At 40.0% G+C, this 20,244-nt stretch overlaps 1 protein-coding gene across 1 annotated transcript in view; it reads left to right on the top strand.

Annotated features, from left to right (window-relative positions):
• Positions 1 to 20,244, top strand: part of LOC138488885 (dehydrogenase/reductase SDR family member 9-like) — a 159,388-nt gene that overhangs the window by 120,346 nt on the left and 18,798 nt on the right. The window contains exon 4 of the mRNA XM_069616255.1: positions 13,595 to 13,758. Coding sequence (XP_069472356.1) covers positions 13,595 to 13,758 — 164 coding nt within the window. The remainder of the gene's footprint in view (positions 1 to 13,594; positions 13,759 to 20,244) is intronic.

Raw genomic sequence — 20,244 nt, 5'->3', positions numbered from 1 at the left:
ATCTCAAACAATGAAAAATATTAAAATATTACAAAACAACAAAATAATTAGTAATGTTGGAAATAATATAAACAATCCTGCACTTGAAGCCACCATAATTTGTTGGTGATAGCCAAAGAGGTTTTCATCATTATTCTGTTTTGAAAAACTTCGCTCTTCAATAAGGCTGTTCTGAAAAAACTGAAACGACTGAAAACATAAACATAGCAAACGATAGAGAGAAGTAAAAAATGAAACTTTTTTAGAAGTAGTACAAAAGGGAAGGGACATAGAAAACATTTCTCAGAAAGAAATTATAGATCAAAAAAGTAATTATTGGTCAAAAAAGTAGACCAGAAAAGTACACCAAAACATAGCTGATTCTGTCATGTGCAACTAGAAATTAATAGGAAATTAACATTCTCCCAAGAAGCGTAGAGTTCCTCATCAGTATTATGATTATAGTTGTGATTTGCTCTCTAAATCAATAATATATCGAGTCTCATGTTGTCTCAGAGATTTTTCTCTATTGCTGCCCCTTCGTCCAATTTCAATTTGCTGCAGTCCAAAAAAGGAAAAGTCACACAGTTTTCCATTGTGGTTCTCCCAAAAGTGTTTTGCTATGGTGTATGCAAAATCCCTATTCTTGATTGCTCTGACATGCTGTAGGATCCGTATCTTTAGTTTGCATTTCGTGCTCCATACATACCATTTATTGCATGTACATTTCAGTATGTACACAATGTACTCTGATCCGCATGTTATCCTGTTGGTAATGGTTATGTATCTATCAAGAACCAGATGTCAGTATGTGGCGGATTCATCTGCAAATTTACAGATTTTGCATCTTGTGCACTTGTAAAAACCCTTATTTATTTGTCCAAGCCACGTCGGTTGGATTGTACTGACTTCACTTGCTATGTAGCTGCTCCCTAGATTGTCCTTGATGGAGTTGCATCTACGAAAGTGGATGTTAGGGCGTGTACCTAATGCATTATTAAGATCATTATCGACCATTAATGCATTCCAACATTTCCTTAGAATGTTTTTTACTGTTTTGGCTGATTGCCCATATGTTAACACCAAACATGTCACTTCTTTTCCTTTTTGGTTATTTTTCGTATCGTTTTCATCTAGCAACAGTGCTGATCTTTCACACGCTTGTGCCTTTATAAATGCCCGCTATATGACCATTTCGGGTAACATTGTTGTTTAAAGCCCCAGGTTGTCACTTTGCATTGTTTATCATATGTGTCCATCTTTGAGCAGTTCCTACGAAGCTGAATAATTGCCCATAGGGGATACTCCCAATAAGATTATTTGAGTGTGCACTTCTTGCATGCAGAGGAATGTTTTCTCCTACGGGTTTTCTAAATAGTTGACTTTTCAATTGCCCATTTTCCATGAATACTGTGACATCGAGGAAAAGCCCCTCCTTAGGACTATGTGTTTCGGTGAATTTAAGGTTGAAAGCATTGACATTGAGATGTTTTACAAATTCAATCCATTCTTTCGAAGTTCCTTTCCATACTATGAAAAAGTCGTAAATGTAGCGATACCACATTATGACCTTACTTGTGTATCTTTCATTTTCCTCTTTCCAGGCCTCATACTTTTCCCAGTATCATTGGATTGGCGTAGGGTGGTGCAAAAGTAATGCCCGTCGCCGTTCCTTGTTTTTGTATGTAATATTTGTGGTTGAACAGGAATACATTGTTTGTCAGGGAGAGATGGATCATAGCCAAAATCATCTCGGAATGTCTAGAATAGTTCAAGGATCTGGTATTGAGGTATTGTGCGCAGGCCTGCATACCTCATTCATGTTTTATTGATGTGTAGAGTGAAACCACATCCATAGTGGCCAGGATGTAATCAGGCTCACAGGGTAACTCATCTATTTTAGATAGGAAGTCCTTTGTATCTCTTAAGTAAGAGGGTAATGACTGTACAAAAGGAAAAAGTGTTTTGTCGATGTACTTCGACATATTTTCAAGGAGTGATCCTGTGAGAGTAACAATTGGTCTGCCTGGTGGTTTGTTGGTGCATTTGTGTACTTTGGGCAGGAAATATATCATAGGAGCAGTGGAGTGTGGTTTGTAAAGAAATTTTAGATCTTGGTCCTCCAACATGCCCTTCTCCATCCATTCTGCGAGAATATCTGGCACCTTTTGTTTCAGAATTCTCATCGGATTGTGAGCCAGTTTTTCTTAGCAAGCCTTGTCATTAAGTTGTCTGTTGGCCTCATGGATATAGTGATATCTATTCATAAGCACAAAGTTTCAGCCTTTATGATACATTGTGGCAAGAGGCTTAATTCTTGTTGTGCCTATGTATGTTTGTTTTCCATATTTGGTCAAAAGTTTTTAAGTATATATGTAAATTGAATAAGAATAAAGAGATGGGAATATGGTTAATGTCTGAGGTAGAGAGGCTGTGAATATGTTGACTGAATTTAGAAAAGGTAACATACAGCAATATTGATCTATCTGTGAAAAAAGAAAATGAAACACACACACTTTATGAAACACAATGAAATAGTCATGTTTTTGTGACCCCCATATCTCGTACGTAGTGCATCACATGCATTATATAAGATACAGCATTAGTGCATACAACAGGGCTGTTATCTTCACACATAGTAATCATTGAGTCATTGGGACAATACATCCAAGATGGATTAAAGAAAAAATACATTAAATAATGCATAAGGTAAATGGGTGGGAGTACAGTAGGTGGACATACATTCAATGGATACTGATACATATAATGCAGTAGGGAGGATGAAAATACACAAGCTGAAAATACAGCGGGTGGTTTATTTAAAACTGGAGTAGGATAAATAAGGTTATAAAAGAGGCAAAGGATGGGTTGCACATAAAGAGTGACAGTATAGTGCACACCAGTACATAGGGTAAACAATTTATAGTTTGTGATTTGTTTTATTTCAACTTATCTTTTTCATCTTAAGTTTTTTCCATTTTAAGTGGCAGACTCCTTTTTGTGATGTCTTTTTTTACAGTTTTGGTTTTTTATCCATGGCCTCACGTTTAAGTATGTATGGGAACAGCAGCAAGGAAGATGTGATGTGGGTGCCTTCTGCTTTACCTCCAGACTGTTGCTGATAGTTGGCAGTATTTTCGGATCAAGGAACAACGGAGTAAAAAGGACATTGAGGAAATGCAGTGCATTTTTTGTGGGAAGGTGTTGCAGAGGGGAATCTAATAAACCATCTCAAAGTTTGGGAATCTCAAATTTGATCCAGCACCTTGTTCATCCCATTGGGATGATGTGGAGGATCCCTATAGGAAGACTGATGTTCAATACAAAGTGAGAGCGCATGGTCCACAATCAACAAACCAGTGGACAAGTACAAGGAGGTAAAACTTTACCATCAGAAACCTGCATACAGAAAATGAAATAGATGCATATAAATGCTATTGATGTAAAAATATTTTTTTTAAACAGCATGTTAGTGAAAGTTAAAAAAAATACATCAAGAATAAACTAACACTTTATCTGGGTGTGTGCAAAATAGTTCCAAACCATGGCATCTTATAGTAGTAGTAAATATTACTGTCACACATTTTCTAAGCAGCAAGTCAGTGAAAGGTAAAAAAAGGCATCAAACATTAATCAGCCCTTAATCTAACTACATGCAAAATATTTAAATCTTTACTGCCACTCACTTCCACATCAGCCACACACTCAGCATATGTACAGAAGGAGTTCTGCAATCAAAATGAAAATATTACACAATATGGTAGCTTTTATACTTTCCAAAACGAAGACCATAAAAAAATGACTATGGACTAACAAAAGTACTAAAATGGATGACACATTTGCACCACAACCCATCAAAGACAGCAACACAATTAGAACAGTAACAACCAATAACAATCAGTCACAGATGACTTTTTTTGTTTATCCCTGCCCAGCATCTCTCGTAGCTGTGGGTATTCGATGCGGCTATGCATCAAACGAAATTCAGTATACCAACCTTCATAACTTCAAATAAAACAAGGGAACACATAAGCACAAGAAATAACAAGCACAAATGAAATTCTGTGCTGTATCACCCACATAACAATATGATTATTGCACAGAAAATGCGTGGTGCAAAAGATGCAGCTATAACAATAGCCACACCAACAATAACAACCAATAAGATGATGAAAAGCATTGATGCTCCACGCACCTGCTTTCTATAGACACAGTTATAGAAAAGTCTCATTGATGGTTATTGTTAGCCGCGGATATGCCGAAGAATTTTTAATAAGAAAGGTAGTTTTGACACGGTATTTAAAGATACGGCACACTCTAGACCAGGATTCTTTCTACTGGCAAGGTATGTGGCGCACAATAAACATTCTTTCAAGTTCATTACATTCAGATTCCGTTTTTGAGAAGGCACCCAACCCATCTCACACCCCCCCCCCCCCTTAACGTACACCCCGTGTCGCAATGGACCATGAACCAGACCGGTGTGTAATAATAAAATATTTAATTATTTTTAGCTTTGGATAAAAATCAAACACATTACATATAGGGCAGCAATCACCAGTGTCGTGATAATTACACAGTAAAATGATAGGATACACTTAGTTTAACCTTCTAACATCAGATACACAATGCACAAATGAATGAAAACAAGATTACTTGTTGGGTAGTATTTTCAAATGGCACCACAGTTAGGCATTCCCCCTGCAACAGTCCCTGAAACCCCTGTTAACCAGGTTTTGTGTGGGTGGAGAGGGGTAGCAAGGAGTCAAGTATACCAGGCAAAAATCAGGATGAAAATCCGACCTAGCACCCCTGAATGGGAGGCCAAAATCGGATTGAGAACTCTTGAAAAATTTGCCAAATGGCACTCGGAATTACTGAATGGTTATTTCACATGTGCGGTTAAATGAATAACACAAGAATGTCTGACTAAAGAAGCCAGAAAATGGACAAGCTACAAGGCAAAGTAATAAACAACAGGCATACAGTTTAGAAAATTGACTTTGGAAAGGAAAAACAGTGCAGCAAGAATCACAGGTGGCAAAATAGCAATTTCTTCATTTTCACGGGTTTAAAATAGGCAAACAACTTCAGAAATGAGCTAAACAGACAGAATCAGAAATCGGTTTTGTTGGTGAGGTACAAAGGCACCTAACAGGTATGATACTAAAGCGAAAGGGTGACTCTGGATGGGTGACAATATGGGATTCTTAGTGGAAAGGAAAAATCAGGTTTTAAAAAGGAAACACTTTCACAAGCAACTCGGTTTTTTTAGCAAAATGATTGGTTCTACTGCACCTGCATTTTAGTGGCTAGGTATTTTTAAAGAAAGACACTGTATGCAAGGAGGTTCATTTGCAAGGTTAACCTATCCATGCTGCGTTCATCTCTGTGGGAAATTAATTTATTTATTCAACAAGGTACTAAGGACTTACACAACGGACTGAAATGATTTGGAAAGAATTTCGCTAACACATCGAGACTAACACAGATTTTTCTAAGGACAGGACACACAGAGGATTCTGACAATTTAAGAATTTACTAGGATACTTATAGGATTTCTTATAGGGTTTCTTATAGGGTTGGACAAATTGCAAAGTAGCAGAATGGTGTATGCAGCTTTTAGATATTGGGGTGGGGTGATACTTACAAGAAGCACTTGAATTGGGTAGTTTGAACAGCTAATCGGGTCTCTGGACAGTGGGCAAAGGGTCTGGTCACTGCACAGCAGCTAGGCTCTCCTCTAGGGACACAGCGAGGCAACCAGGGTCTGGTCTCAGTGGACAGTGGGTGCATCAGCTGGGCAAAGACAGTGCTGGTCACTGGATTCTCCCACAGGGTCTGCAGCCTTTCCTCCTTCTCCCTGAATTATTGGGATTTTTGTAGGTGTTAATTCTGGATAAATGGTTCTGCCTGGATAGGAGGTTCTGCTTGGATAAGATCAGCTACCTCTGGCCTGGCTCTGGAGTCTTGCATGGTGAATGTGGAATGCCTGGATCTCTGGATGTGGATTTTTGGAAGTCTGTTTCTTGAATGTCCTGTTTTTCCCTAAGCTTCCTCCTTTTATAAACCAGATGACATCAGAGGATTTTTACAATGGGAAGAACTAAGCTGGACATACCTCTAAGATGGGATAGGTCAGGCTGTGGATGTTGCTGCCTCCTTGTAAGCAGATTGGACCCAGGGAAGTGACATCAGTTTTAGTGTTGGTGTTTTTATGATGTGCTTTGTTTTACCACAGTTTCTTTTGCCAAAATCAGTTATAAGACAACACGCTTATATTCACAATTGTTAGCCTCCCGAAAATCAGATGGGCAGACCCCACATTTTACAAGGAATATACCGTTCCAAGTCCCAAGATTGTGCAATGCTATTTTGTCCTTCTGGCAATCTTTCGCCATTTCTATGGAAAACATTTCCCCTAAAAATCTACAAATGGATACACAGAAGCCTATTAATGTTGGGCATATTTTCATCAACTTTCATAACTGTGTCATATACGCTTTTTCCAGAAATGCTTTTTCCTGTTGTTCATGCCCACCACATGTCAAGAAGACCAACTTGGTCTTATTGGTAAACAAATTACATTAAAACTGTCATAACTTTACATTACTGCTTCTTTAGGTTATTGAAATAAATGTTTTAATATAAAAAGTCTTTTAAATCCAATGGATGGCATCTGTCACTGGAGGACGGTCTGTAAAATGTCCACAGCGATCCTGCCGCCTCTGTGTCACTTCTGGGCAACAGGGTTACCATAGCACCCTTTGATTCTGGCAGATGCAGCTGAGGAGAGATGTCACAAGGAATTCACACTTTTCTGTGAAGTGCTGATTCCTCTTGGTCCATTGTCCCTTGCTGGAGAAATGCCAGTCAGTCGTGAATTCTCACACCTTGGCCCTTTCATAGTTTGTGGAGGAGATTCCATTCCCAGGAAGGTTTAGTGCCTTTGAATTTCCTGCCCAGGCCCCTTTATTCTGCTGTTTTCAAACACACATTTTTTTCTTCCTTACTTTCTTTCACAGAAACCAAGTCTTTAGTAAATAAATATAATATACACCCCAGCTCCACCCATAATATACTGTTTTTGTGCGAGTATCTTGGATGATTTCACGTTTTCTGCTTTAAAAAGTATTATTTCACTGCCTTTGCAAAACAAATTTACACATGCTCCTTTTACAGGGGGATTTCACAAGATGTGGTTTCTCTAACACACATTTTCAGATAAGCCTTGACAGATCAGATCAGTTTCAGGGCATGGAAAGATGCTGGAAATAGTTTTCTTTTGTAATTGATGCATAGCCAGGGAGAAAAAGCTTTCTTTCTGAAGCCATTCCCGGGGTGTCTGTGCTCCATCTCGCCCCATATGTGCACAGCAGACACAACGCAGCCATGGTTTCTGTAACTGCTAAAAATGCAGTTTTGATGCAAAGAAATATGTGCTCAGCCGCTACAGCGCAGCCATTATTTCTGTAACTGCTAAAATGCAGTTTTGTGAGGCAGGGATTTCTGTTGGGCTGGTAAATGTACCCCACAGTTTCACTCAGCCAAACATCAAACAAGTGTTCCTAACAGGACTACAACTCCCCACCCCCAATGCCCATGGTCCTCCTCAATTCCCCTGCCACCTCCCAATCCTCAAAACACTCAATGTGTCTATGAAGCTGTTCCACCCAAAATGTCAGATAGCCATGGTACCACACATCCGCAAAGCACACGTGCCATTTTCTGGTATATAGCCACGGTATTGGCATAGTTGACCTAATTCCAACTTGACCTGCCCCAATTTGACCACATCTTTTTGGTCCAATTTGATTGGTTAAATGGTATATTTTAATTTTTTAAAAGTTGTGGGGTGGGGTAAGGGAATAGGTTCAGGTGAAGGGAAGTTGGAGGGCATGGGGGTCTCTCCCCCGCATTACAACGGGTTGCAGGGGGTCTCCTGCCACAGTAGGCCAAAAATATTTAATCCAAAAGAATTTGGTCAAATCTGCAGTAGGTCAAGCTTTTTAGGTCAAACAACCCATATCCTATAGCTGCGGCTGCATAGTCTGTCATTTATACCCACGGGTAGCAACACTACGCAGTGATCTATTGCTGGCAGCTGCAGGAAAACACGCCAGCCATTGCTGTTGCTAGGCATGTTCCTGAATACACCAATCACACCCCTATTTGTCTAGCCACGGTAATATGATGATTTTTCTTTTAATAATCTGAGTATGGAATATCAATGACGAAAGAGACAGTAGTGATACAATGGTAATTAAAATGTCAATACATTATATGAAAGGTCATGGGGTTATGTAAGATGGGTGATGATAAAGAGAGTATACATGACAGTATACTAGGTGAGGATACCTTTAATGGGTACAATTACACAAGACAAAGTAACATGGGTGAGAATACAAAGGCTAAAATACATTGGCCCTCATTACGACCCTGGCGGAGATCCATGGTGCAATTTGCACCATGGTCCATGGCGCTAAGCTGCCAACTCCGCCATGGTGGTTGGCGGACTTACCGCCCCATTCCGACCTTGGCGGGGCGGTAAGTCCCCAATCCCCATTTACCCTTCCCCATTCCCATTTTTGCCCCATAGGGTATAATGGGAGTGGGGAAGGCGTTAATTACGCCACCATAAATTACGGTGGCGTAATTAACAACAAGTCCCGTAGCGCCATGGATTTTTCCGCCTGCAAAAAGCAGGTGTAAAAATCACCATGGCGCTACGGGAACTCGTAGTCAGGCGGAAAGGTACGCCATGCTTTACGCCGGCGTAAACCCCTTTCCGCCAGGGTCGTAATGAGGGCCATTGGATGTGACATCTAAAACTAGAGCAGGATGGCTGAAGTGGCTACCTATTCATTTTTACAAATAATATATATTATTTGATATATACACATATATGTAAATAAACAGTACTCCGTGTAACCTACATTTTAAAATATATAAACTGCAATAGAAGATCGAAGTATAGTACACTACCAATAAAACATTCCATGACAAAAGCAAAAGAATGATTCAATAATGTACAGATAACCAGAATAGTATTTCAAATTATATACATGAAATGTAGGTAATATACAGTGGTCAGAATATAACATCTTCACATCTATCCATAATTTTACTTTGTTATATTTTTCTTCTAAGAATTTCCATTTCACCCTCTATAATTTTACTTTGTTATATTTTTCTTCTAAGAATTTCCATTCCACACTCCTCATTGCATTGAGTTTTTTGACAATTTTCATATTTTTATCTCCACTGTCTCACATGGTGGAAAGTCTGGAAACAAAAAAAGACTCCCAAATACCTACCGTTTTACTGACCATGGCCTTTGGCCATGGCCAGTGATTATTCACCCCAACGTCACTATACCTATAAAAATATCTTTAAAAAAGGAATAGAACACAAACACCCCAAAATCAGGCATGGAACTACTCATACCCATGGCTATCTGTAGTCCTACATAACCGTGTTTATCGGGAAAAACGATTATGTGAACAAAATTCCTCCCTGGGCCCCCAAAACCCAAACCAAGTGTCCTCCCACTCACTACCACCTCCCAACACTACTACCAGGTATTACCCGAATTGTTCGTTTACAATTGTTCGAATGACACAATTGTTCGAATAATAGGGGTCCTAATTGACCTTCTGCACAATTGTCCGTATGGTCATTTTAATATATATTATTGGTTGGGTTGGTGTAATAATAATGTAAGAGAATTGGGGGGGTTGGGGTGGGCTTGGATTGGGTGGGGAGCTGCAGGGGGTTCCCCCCGCATATATATCCTAATCGACCGTTTAAATTCGGTCAATTGTGCAGAAGGTCAATTGTTATTCGAACAATTCGTATACAACCCACTACCAAGGTCTCCTCACCTTCCCTACCCTCTCCCATATCCCCCTCCACACACGCTGTTTCCATGACGCAGTTTCATTTGAAATGTTGGCTATTCGAGGCCAAACCAAGGTTTCTGAAAGCTTTTTTTTGCAAGCTCAATCCCTGGACCTCCTATAACTCCCAAATTTCACTTGGTGTCCTCCAACCACCTCCCCGCCTCTAGACTAATGTCATTTGCAATTATGTTAACCTGCAAATAGCTTTTTAACAACTTTTCATTTGACGGTATGCTTGGCTATAGCAGTGGTTATATCGCTCACCAAGAAGAAAAAAAAGATGGAGACTTTTTCATTTCTAAAAACCCCCAGTTTTGGTAATTTACCAGAGATATAGCTATCTATTTTTGAGAAGGGGACATAACGTTTCGTGCTCAAGTTATTTTAGACCAGTTATGAAGCTGTTTTCAGAGATGGTCCAAATCCATCCAGCGGTTTGGGCTGTGCACTTTGGCAAAACTTGACCTTGTTTGTCTATGGGAAAATCAATGTGAAGTAGGCTGCAACTTTGGAAAAACATTTTATTTGTTTTCTCGATAACCTTTTTATTTTTTAACGGATCTTTACAAAACTTTGCAGTCGGGGGGGGGGGGCACGAGTCCTTAATCACTTTTGAAAATTCTGTCAAATACGTTACTCAAATTAAATGTTATTAACAAAAGAATTTTAAGGGGTTCCTATGGGAGTCCGACTCTCCTTCTTAACTATAGGGTGGCTATCGCTGCCCTATAACATATATGTATATATAGGTTATACTGTATTAGCAGCTCCTTACCAGAGACAGCTGCTCTTTTCATGTGGGCCTCTGGGCAGCTTGACCTTTAGAGTGCAATACTTTCAAAAACTCACAGTGGGCAAAGTTTAAAAAATAATAATGCAGATGCCGTGTGTTTTCTTCGTGTATTATAAGGTAAAACTAAGAAAACACACAGCATACAGAAGTGGTTTTGTAACTTGTGATTATTTATTAGGCAACATGGCCTGTAGGGGTCGGCCCCTTCCAGACTTTGAAGCTAAATAGGGTGGTCCGGTTACTGCATGGATGGGAGACCCGGATGTCTAGTTTAGTATGGACTACAGATATCAGTAGTTATGTGTAGTATTAAAGCTGTGAAAATCAGAAAACCGTCTGGGAAAGAAAAAAGCTGTTTTTGTCCCGCCAGGCACTCACCACATCCCCTCTCATCTGTGCCAGCTCTCACACTCCCCTAAGGCCTCCTCACCTCCCTTGCCCTGGGAACTTTCAAACATATTCACCTAATTAAGTTAAAGTCCCTATATTCATTAAACAATGAATTAACCTTTGCATTAACTTCAGAGGTTGTTTTGACCAAATTGCAGTAACTGCAATTTGTGTAGTTTATATTCCTACAGATGAGGCCTACTGTGGAAAGTGACCTCAAATAACTAGTTAATTTACATGTAGTATAAACCTCTCTACACAGTTAGTCGCTCCTGTAGAATCTTCAGCAGTAGTGAAACATAGAACTGGAACAAGGTAATGTTGGCATGATAAACATAAATAATAAGAAATGAAAAGTCATGATGTATATGTTCAATAATAAATGAAGAGTTTACAGCAATACAAGATGAGAACATACTACATGTAGATGACTCTTTGTATAGATGTTTTAAGAAATCTTTTTCAGAATGAATATGGAACAGAAGGGGTTAATAATGGATTTAGCCATTTTTTTTAAAGCAAAGAGAATGAACTGAAAGTGAGAATGTGGAATGGATTTATAAGTCTTTGAACGATGCTACTTTTGTGAGAAAATAGAATTGTTCTAAAAAGATTCATATTTATTTATTTTTTGTGCACATAAATTGAATACAATCATATATTTCTTCGCCAGTGGTTTTGAGGGGTTTTCCACACAGAGCACCATATCTAGCAGTAAGGGTCCCTCCACCGATGGTTTCAATATAAACATGATCAGGAACTGCCTACATACATAGTGCTGGGCCAAATGAACTGGAAACATAAACAAACATTGGATCGACTATTTTTTAGTTGTGTTTCACTGCTTTAATGCACCCTTTCAACGCTTAGATTACTGAATAGTATGTAAAAGTGATTTATTGGTGTATTTTTATCTGCAAGCTATGGCTAGAAGCTGTGCAGAGGCCTAGTTACGTTTCATAAAAGTGTTCCATTTACTCCAAGAGCCTTTTTCCAATACAGTCAATTGGCAATCAGTTACGAGATGTATGCATCACCTACTGTTTACAGTAATCGGAAAATAAAAGTAATACCCATCAAAGATATTTTGAATCACCATTACTGTGACGTGTATTCATTTATCCACTGACTCTGTGATTGAGTTATTTTAATTGTTGCATTGCATTGTGTTTGTGTGTATACTGTCTTCGTTTTGTGAATATGGGGGTCCTGGAATGTGTGCTAACAAGCTCCACTCTAGGTGGAAGCACTAGTTGTATTTTTCTCAGAGCACCTGCTTTGCTCTTATAAGGATAGCACCTGCTAGGCCCCGTAAACCCACCAAAGAGCTCAGGTATGCTTTTACAACGGGTCAACACCAGAGATTCCCATCTACTGTGCAATAAAGACCACTTATGGTTGCATATTGACCTGTATTCATTTATTTTTGATTTGTAAGGCACCTTTGTGAAATCACTTTGTGGTGCCCAAAGTGGAAGGTGGAAGAGGGGAGAGAGGAAAGAAGCAGACCTAACAAGCGCAAAGGAAATGGGAGGGGAAAAGTGCAGGGCACGACACAGGAGACCAAAACAACAACAACAACAAAAGCAACCACAGCTTCATGGTGAACAATAAAAGAACACAGTGGGGCAGGGCGCACTTCCCAGGCATCAGTAATGGTGGAGTGGTTGATGGTTTTAAAGGCTGAAGACAGATCAGGTGGGATGTGGAAAGCAGGATATTTATTACCAAGCAACCTCAGGACTTCTTCTACTATAAAGAGGACAACCTCAGGGCCTTTCATGGGCTGGATTGTCATGCAACAGGCCATAGTTGTAAGTGAAGGCATGAATCTGGTAAATATAGGACTGTCTTATGATTTTACTAACAAATAGGGCCAATCACGTCAATAGGGCCATACTTATAGGGCGCCACCAGCTCATCTGACGATTTTTTGAGGAGAGTCAGGATGCAGGTCTTCTTGCGTTCACAGTAGAAGACGCCAAAGAGAAATTAGCTGTGAAAAAGAGCCCCCAGTGCAGGGCCCAAGATCTCAATATTGTCCGTCCTCAATGGGCGGGGCTGGGCTGGGTATGGAACAACCTTATCCATGGACGCATGCAGTACACTAGGGTGACTGTGGGGGAAACCTTTTCAATGCTTGTATTTGTTTCCTCTGCTACCAAGGACAAATGGATACCTTGTATCACACATGAATTATGGTATTATCTGCACATAACAATGTGTGCATAGTTGGGGATACCCCACCTTATACATGTAAGTGTTCTCTTTTGCAATGTATCTCATAATTATCGATTCAATTCAAAAGACCAGCTGCTAAGAAACCTAAGCACATTTAGCTGGAGCAAAATGAACAGCCAGAACAGCCATCGAATTTGTAGCGTTAGTGTGAAGTTATTTTGCCTGACTTATCTTCTTCAAAACAAACCTTTTTTGAACCCCTATCAATGCCAATGTTTAAAACGTAAATAACTTAGTATCTGATGCATAATGAATTGCAATGTCGTTAGAAACTCTGTTTGTCTTTCAGGCGCGACATGAAAGCTTTTGGAGTGAAGGTGTCTTTGATTGAACCCGGATTGTTCAAAACAGCACTAACTGATCCTGTAAGGGTTCTCAGAGAGAAAATGGACGCCTTTCACCAGCTTCCCCCAGAAGTAAAACATCAGTATGGAGATGACTTCATACAAAAAGGTGAGTCTAGAAAGTGAGTGACCAAAAGAATATCATGTATGCACTTCTACCAAAATTGGCATGTTTTCTGAAAATGCCAACATTATAATAGTAATATGTGGTTATTTATAACGCACTAAATACTCAGAGGTTTCTAAGCGCAGACCTGTGGCCATTAGTACTGAGCCACTGATGCAGTATTTTAGAAAAAAATGTAAATTGTAAATGGTGTAGTCATGAATGGACATGTCCAGCCCTGTTGATGCATGGATATCAAACTCTGTGGGCATAGGCATTACTAGCGTGAGTATTCTGATTGATGTGAGCCATACCGGAGCAAGCCTGGGTTTTGCCAGTCCTCCAAACCAAAGGGAAAAAGGAATGTGTTAAGTAGATTCTTTCAGGCATAAGGGTTCATGCGGGATGCTGCAAGGAACCTACCTTGCTGTCTGCATTTTAACATTTGCTCAAACACTGGCAAAAGGTGTCCAACAGCAGCACAATCTTCAATCCGTGTGGACAATACATCAGAGAGTGCCTGGAACATGCATGCTATTAGACAAAGGGAAGCTGTATCCATTTATGTGCCATAAACCTGGAAATTATGGGCAATGGACATCACTCACACTGAGACAGTGCTTTGTGAGCAGCCAGCCCCCTTTGGAGACAGTCCTATTATACAGCACAAAGAAAGCAATTTGCCCAGACATTTTGACTACTTGTCCTCAGACCTAAATAAATTAAGGGCAGCAAACTTCTAATTTTCCTGGTCTCAAGCTAGGATGCGTTTTATTCTTGCTTTAAAACCAATAGTACTATTTTAAAACAGAACTTACTTCAAGAAAGTAACTGCTCAATAAAGTGAGAATTTACATCACACCACGACTGATCCATTATACTTACTCCCGACATAGCACAACCTATACAGCGGTGTACAATTTGCATAGAGGGAACCATCTATTTTATGAAGATCAAAATCTCAAACATAGAATATATTGTTATTATTTTTAATTATTTATTTTAATGGTCAAACATGCAGACAAATCATTAATAATTAATTTCAGCAGTTTAACATCAATTATCATCATACAGGGTGGTCGATCGAATTATTTTATCACATGTACTCTTGACATTTAGGCACACACTACAAAAAGCAATAATTGAAGCAATATATTACAGCAACATACATTTATAATGGGCCATCTCCATTAGTATTTTGCTACTCAATCAAAATCATGAGGCGTAAGCGTTTTTCAGTATCCCGCCACAGTCATGTCAGATGGGATATAATAGGTACATCATTGACTGTCATAAGCTTAGACCAAAGTGGCAACTCATTAAGGTTCATTGTCTTACCTCCCTCAAAAGCCAGTAGGTGCTTCCTAGGTGCTTCCTATGCAGAGCCTTCGATGTGCTACCTTCGATCGAAAAAGGTCTGACACACATTGACCCTAGGTCTCTAGTCCATTTTAAATCATATTTACACAGCAGTGCCATTGATGACTCACTTACTATTATAAAGGAATTTGGAAGCTCCATGCTAGGCAAATTGATGTCGTGTGCACTCATCTCCAGTTCCGCCATGGTCTAACTGCCCTGACCGTCACCTGACTGAATAAAGGCGTGACAGCGATGTGGCACTCACGCACTGCTTCAGCACATTCATGCCTTGTATATCCCACAGGGGATGAGAAGTTAATTAGTGGCTCAAAGGGTTTCCAAAACCTGCAGTCACTGCTGAAGTCCAGCAAGCACAGCACTCGTTCCGATTTGTTTAGGTTAGGTGAGTCACGAAATGGAAGCCATCTATCTATTGCAGACCAAAATTCAAACACAGAATATATAATATAAATGCTGTTAAAATTATCCATAGCATAGATAATCATTTAGCCCTTATTTCTAGTAAAGCACTCATGTAACATGTGCTGTTCTTCAATCACTTCTTCTATTGTCCCCCTTTGTCCACAAACACATGTGTCACGCCTATTGGGTGCCTTTTGAAGTTGAAAAGCTACAAATATGATGGTCCTGCTGTATTTAATGTTCTTTAATTAATTTATCGTTGTTGTTTTATACCTTTAATTGCAAATGGGTTCTTTCCCTTCATAGAGTACAACAATATGACTTGCGTTGACCGTTCGAAAATATAGTCTGTCTGTTCACAGTCTAAAATGTCTCCTCGATGCATCTCTCAAAATGAGTTGCATCATGTTGATTTGTATAAATTCATCACGTGTCAAAACCTTTCTTAACATTACCTAATCTTCTACTTGGTTCATGTTAATCATATTCCATGTATTGATGTTGTTAAGCTCTGTGTGATGACTATCCTCTAAAGTGGTTTAGAGGATAGGTATGTTTGGTATTGCAGAGACTTTATTTACAACTGTCAGTACACGCAGAACTATAATATTTGTAGTCCTTCACCTTAACAAAATACATATAGGCATGAAACACATGCAGATGGTAAAAGGAGGACATTTGAATAACAAACAAAAAAAGAACAAGCATTTATCTTTGTTTAATTTAAGGCCCTTAGCTTCAGATTTAGACACTACATTGTCACACATAGCATTGTGCTTCTCCACTATCCCCCTATAGATAAGCATATCATCTTGGAAGTAGGCCACATTGGTGAGGCCCACAAACATGTGATCCACCATATTTTGGAAAAGAGAAGCCATTGAGGAGATCCCAGATGGAATGCTGGAGTATTGAAGCACTCTTAACATATTGATGAAGGCTGTAAAAGGCTGGGAATCTGCATGCAAAGATTTCTGATGGTATGCATTTCCCATGCCCATATTGGTGATGTGTGCTGCTTTTTTCACCATAAGGATACGTTTGGATCGGCTCAGCAATGGTAGTAGTCCCTCACTATCTCTTGGTTCAAACTCCAAAGGGCAACATATAACCTCCACTTGTTGGTCTCTTTATTCTGTATTAGAACTGCAGGAATCAACCACTGAGTAGACTCAATGGGTTCAATGGTATTTTCTTTTTTGATGTAGTCCAAGAGTTTCTTTAAGGTGGTAAGCACTGTTACAGGAACTGGATGTATTTTATGCTTTATGGTTTTTGCTCCTTTGTGCTATGTATTTTATAGCCCCTCATACAGGCTGAACTTAATCAAAAAAGAATCATGTCTGCTGACTATTTCTGTCCCTAATGAGATTGTGATGGTCCTTACATGTTCGTTGGCACAGGGATCCAGTTTTATGCAAAGACCAGTTTAACTTCCCGGCTTCGCCCGGGATTTCAATTCTCAGATTATTAAGTCTCTGATCAGTAAGTCTGACTTCAGTTTCGTCAGCAGTATCATTGTTTTGTTTTTTAGCAGCATAAATGTTCGGGTCATTAAGTCTTGCTTGAGTTCCTTCAGCAGTTTCATTCTTTCGTTGTTTAGCAACAGTAAGCCCCTGATTCATGGATTATTTGCGCCAAAAAAACCGGATTTGTGCGCCATTCTGCCCGCAAATCCCAGTTTAACTAATGGTGATTTGCGGGCAGAATGGCGCACAAATCCTGTTTTTTTGGCGCAAATAATGCTTTGCATTGTCCACAATGCCTTCTGGGACCTGGGGCTGCAATACCTTCAACTCTCTCTTCCCAAATATCTTCCTTCTCGATCTCTTCGCTCATCCGCCTCCATCTCCCTCTGTGTCCGTCGCTTCTCCAAGCAACGAGTTGGTGGGAGATCTCTCTCCTCAGCAGGGGCCTCACTCTGGAACAGGCTTCCTGCCTCCCTGAAACTTGAGGAGAACAATCTCCGGTTCCGGAAGCACCTCAAAACCTTCCTCTTTGCTTCTTTTTTCTCTCCCCCTCTCCCCTGCTGAATTCCTGCCTGAAACTGCACTGGCTACCTGGCCACCCTTTGTGACCCTGGGCCCAAGCCCCGCCATTTGCACACCTGCCCTGCCTCTCTGGCAACCCCCGCACCTGGGGACTGTATTGTGTATCCCTACAGTCCCCCACCAGCACTTATGTCTGCTCTTACCTTGCACTTGCCACCATCCGGCCGTTATTTATCTTAATATTCTACTATCCCATGTACTGCACTTTCCCCTCAACCATGTATTGCACTTTCCCCTCTCCCTTCCCCCTCACACTTTTCCCCTTCCCCCTACCCATGCACTTGCGCGATCTGAATGACACCTGGCCTAGTAAGATCGTTGTCTGTCTTCCCCCTGTTCCCCCTCCCTGGTCTCGTCGTGCCTCAAAACACTTGTGTATAGGCGCGTTATAAATGCCATATCATATATCATATCATATCATATCATGCCCAGGAAGCAAGGAGGGAACTTATTAATGATTGACAACTTGTATTCCTATGTCTTGCCTTCATGCTGCCCCTATAAAGCAATGAGAGCATCCAAATACTCACATTATGGAGGACCTTCAGAATTAAATGTATAGCATGTCCATTGTTTATATTAAGCCTTTTTTCAATGTTTGGAAGTCCAGAAAAAGCCACTTAACTTCCAACATCAGCGGCCAGGAAGTCAAATCCTTCCATAGAGGTCAGTTTGTTTGATAAATATCTTCCAGTTGTGGAATTTCAGGATTGTTCTTAAACCGGAGGATGGTCTTTTTATTTTTCTTTCACTTCTCCATGATAACTGCTCTTTATTCCCTGTGATCATATTGGAGCAGTCAGCCACAGCAGATCCAACAGTGACTTTGTCGTACATTTGTCCTCCTCAGATTTGGAAAACACAAAGGAGGAGAAGCCTACCGGTGTTCATGCCTAGTCAATTACTTCATTTATTTTTGTCACTGAAGTCATGTATGCCCAACTTTTTAACTTCCAGAAAAATTTAATGACTTCTAAATATTATGAATCCCTCTCTGAAAAGGTAACTGAAGAACTGGACATGCCCCCCATGAGATTATGGGTCATTGATCAGCTGCCATGTCTTCTTAGCCCTAAAATAGAGAATGGAAGAACAGGTAAAAGACAATAAGAACACATGACTTTAAAAATGCATTGCTTCAATTCATATTTGCGCCAGGGTAATTGTTGCGTCCAACACTGGTGAAAATTTGCATTGCAGGTGTGCAAACTTAATGTAATAGAGCTGAAGATTTTTTTTTTAATGGTAGGCAGTTTAGCAATTGTGGAAAGTAGTCCAGCGTTCATGCCCAGTGGGCCATGCAAGCTTCTAAGTGTTTGGCTCCACCAGTCTTGCATAGCTGATTGTGGAGAGAGGCTGTGGTACTGCAGCCCTTAATGTGCATAGGGGTGCTCTTTCTCCTCCCCGCCATTTCAGAGGGCCTGGGCATATAGCTGGAACTGCTCCAGCACCATAATGCATGTGCAGGAGCCAGGAAGCTCACCCTGCTTTCTGGTTCCTGTTTTGGGCTGCAGGGAATCAGAGGGCCATCATGGGAGCCTGAGGCAGAGTAGAGTTTCTGGACTGGTGCTCAAGTAAGTAAAAACATAAATATATGTATGTATATGTAATCGTGGCCCCGTGTGAATGAATGAGTGGATGTTGTTTGGGTGTGCATATGAATGAAAGAGTGGATGTTGTATGGGGGCACGTGTGAATTAGAGAATGTATGAATTTTGTATGGCTGTGCAGTGAATGTGTATGAATGTCTGTACTTGGATTTATGCTGGGGGTTTATATTTGTGGAGTGTCAAGCAGTCTAAGCATGTTTGCTTACTATGGCATGACATTTTTATGTTGATTAAAAAGGATATAGGCAGCATTATGAGTGTTATTACTTGGGTACACTGGCCTACACAGGTGCAGCCAGATTGGCTATATTTTACTACTATGGCATGGCTTTTTTACTGGGAATCAAGGCTAAAGCAAACATGATGAATGTTGTCATATAGCTTGACTGGCCTACATTGGCGCAGCCACTCTGGTTATATTTTCTTACTGTGACATGGATTATTTGACTGGGTATCACAGGTAAATCATGATATGTTGTTAATGACACAAGTCACCTACATGTTTGCAATTAGTTGGGAAATGTTGTCTTACTGTGTACATTTTTTACTGGCATCAATTGTAAAGCCAACATGATGAATATTCTCACTTGGCAATATTGGCCTACATTGGTGCAGCCTATCAGGACATATTTTCTTTCAGAGGCATGGAATTATTTTACTGCAAAACCAACATGAGTATGTTCTTATATGGTAATACTTGTGTATATTGGTGCAGCCTGAAGGACATATATGGACACAGCCAGCATGAACATGTTTTTATGTTGGCATATATTGTGGGGAAAAGCATCATGAAATTCAGCTGTTTTGGAAATGCTCCTCTGCAATGTTGGGGACTTGCATCGTTTGGATTTGTTCATGCGTTACCCAACAAAATCGATAGAAAATGTAGTGGCTTTTTACCCAATTTTTCACCGAAAGTGTGCTGTAAAAATGAATATTAACCCATTAAAAAAAATAAAGTTTCTCGCCACAAGCACCTTACTCTGCTTGGTCGCTCCCACATATTTGTGGGAATCGTTTAAGTCTGTCCAATTTAAAAAATC

The sequence above is a fragment of the Ambystoma mexicanum genome, chromosome 9 (genome assembly GCF_040938575.1).
Source record: "Ambystoma mexicanum isolate Mex_15411 chromosome 9, UKY_AmexF1_1, whole genome shotgun sequence".
In the NCBI taxonomy this organism is placed as follows: Eukaryota; Metazoa; Chordata; class Amphibia; order Caudata; family Ambystomatidae; genus Ambystoma; species Ambystoma mexicanum.
Note: the sequence above shows the minus strand (reverse complement) of the source record. Positions and strands in the feature narration are given on the sequence as shown.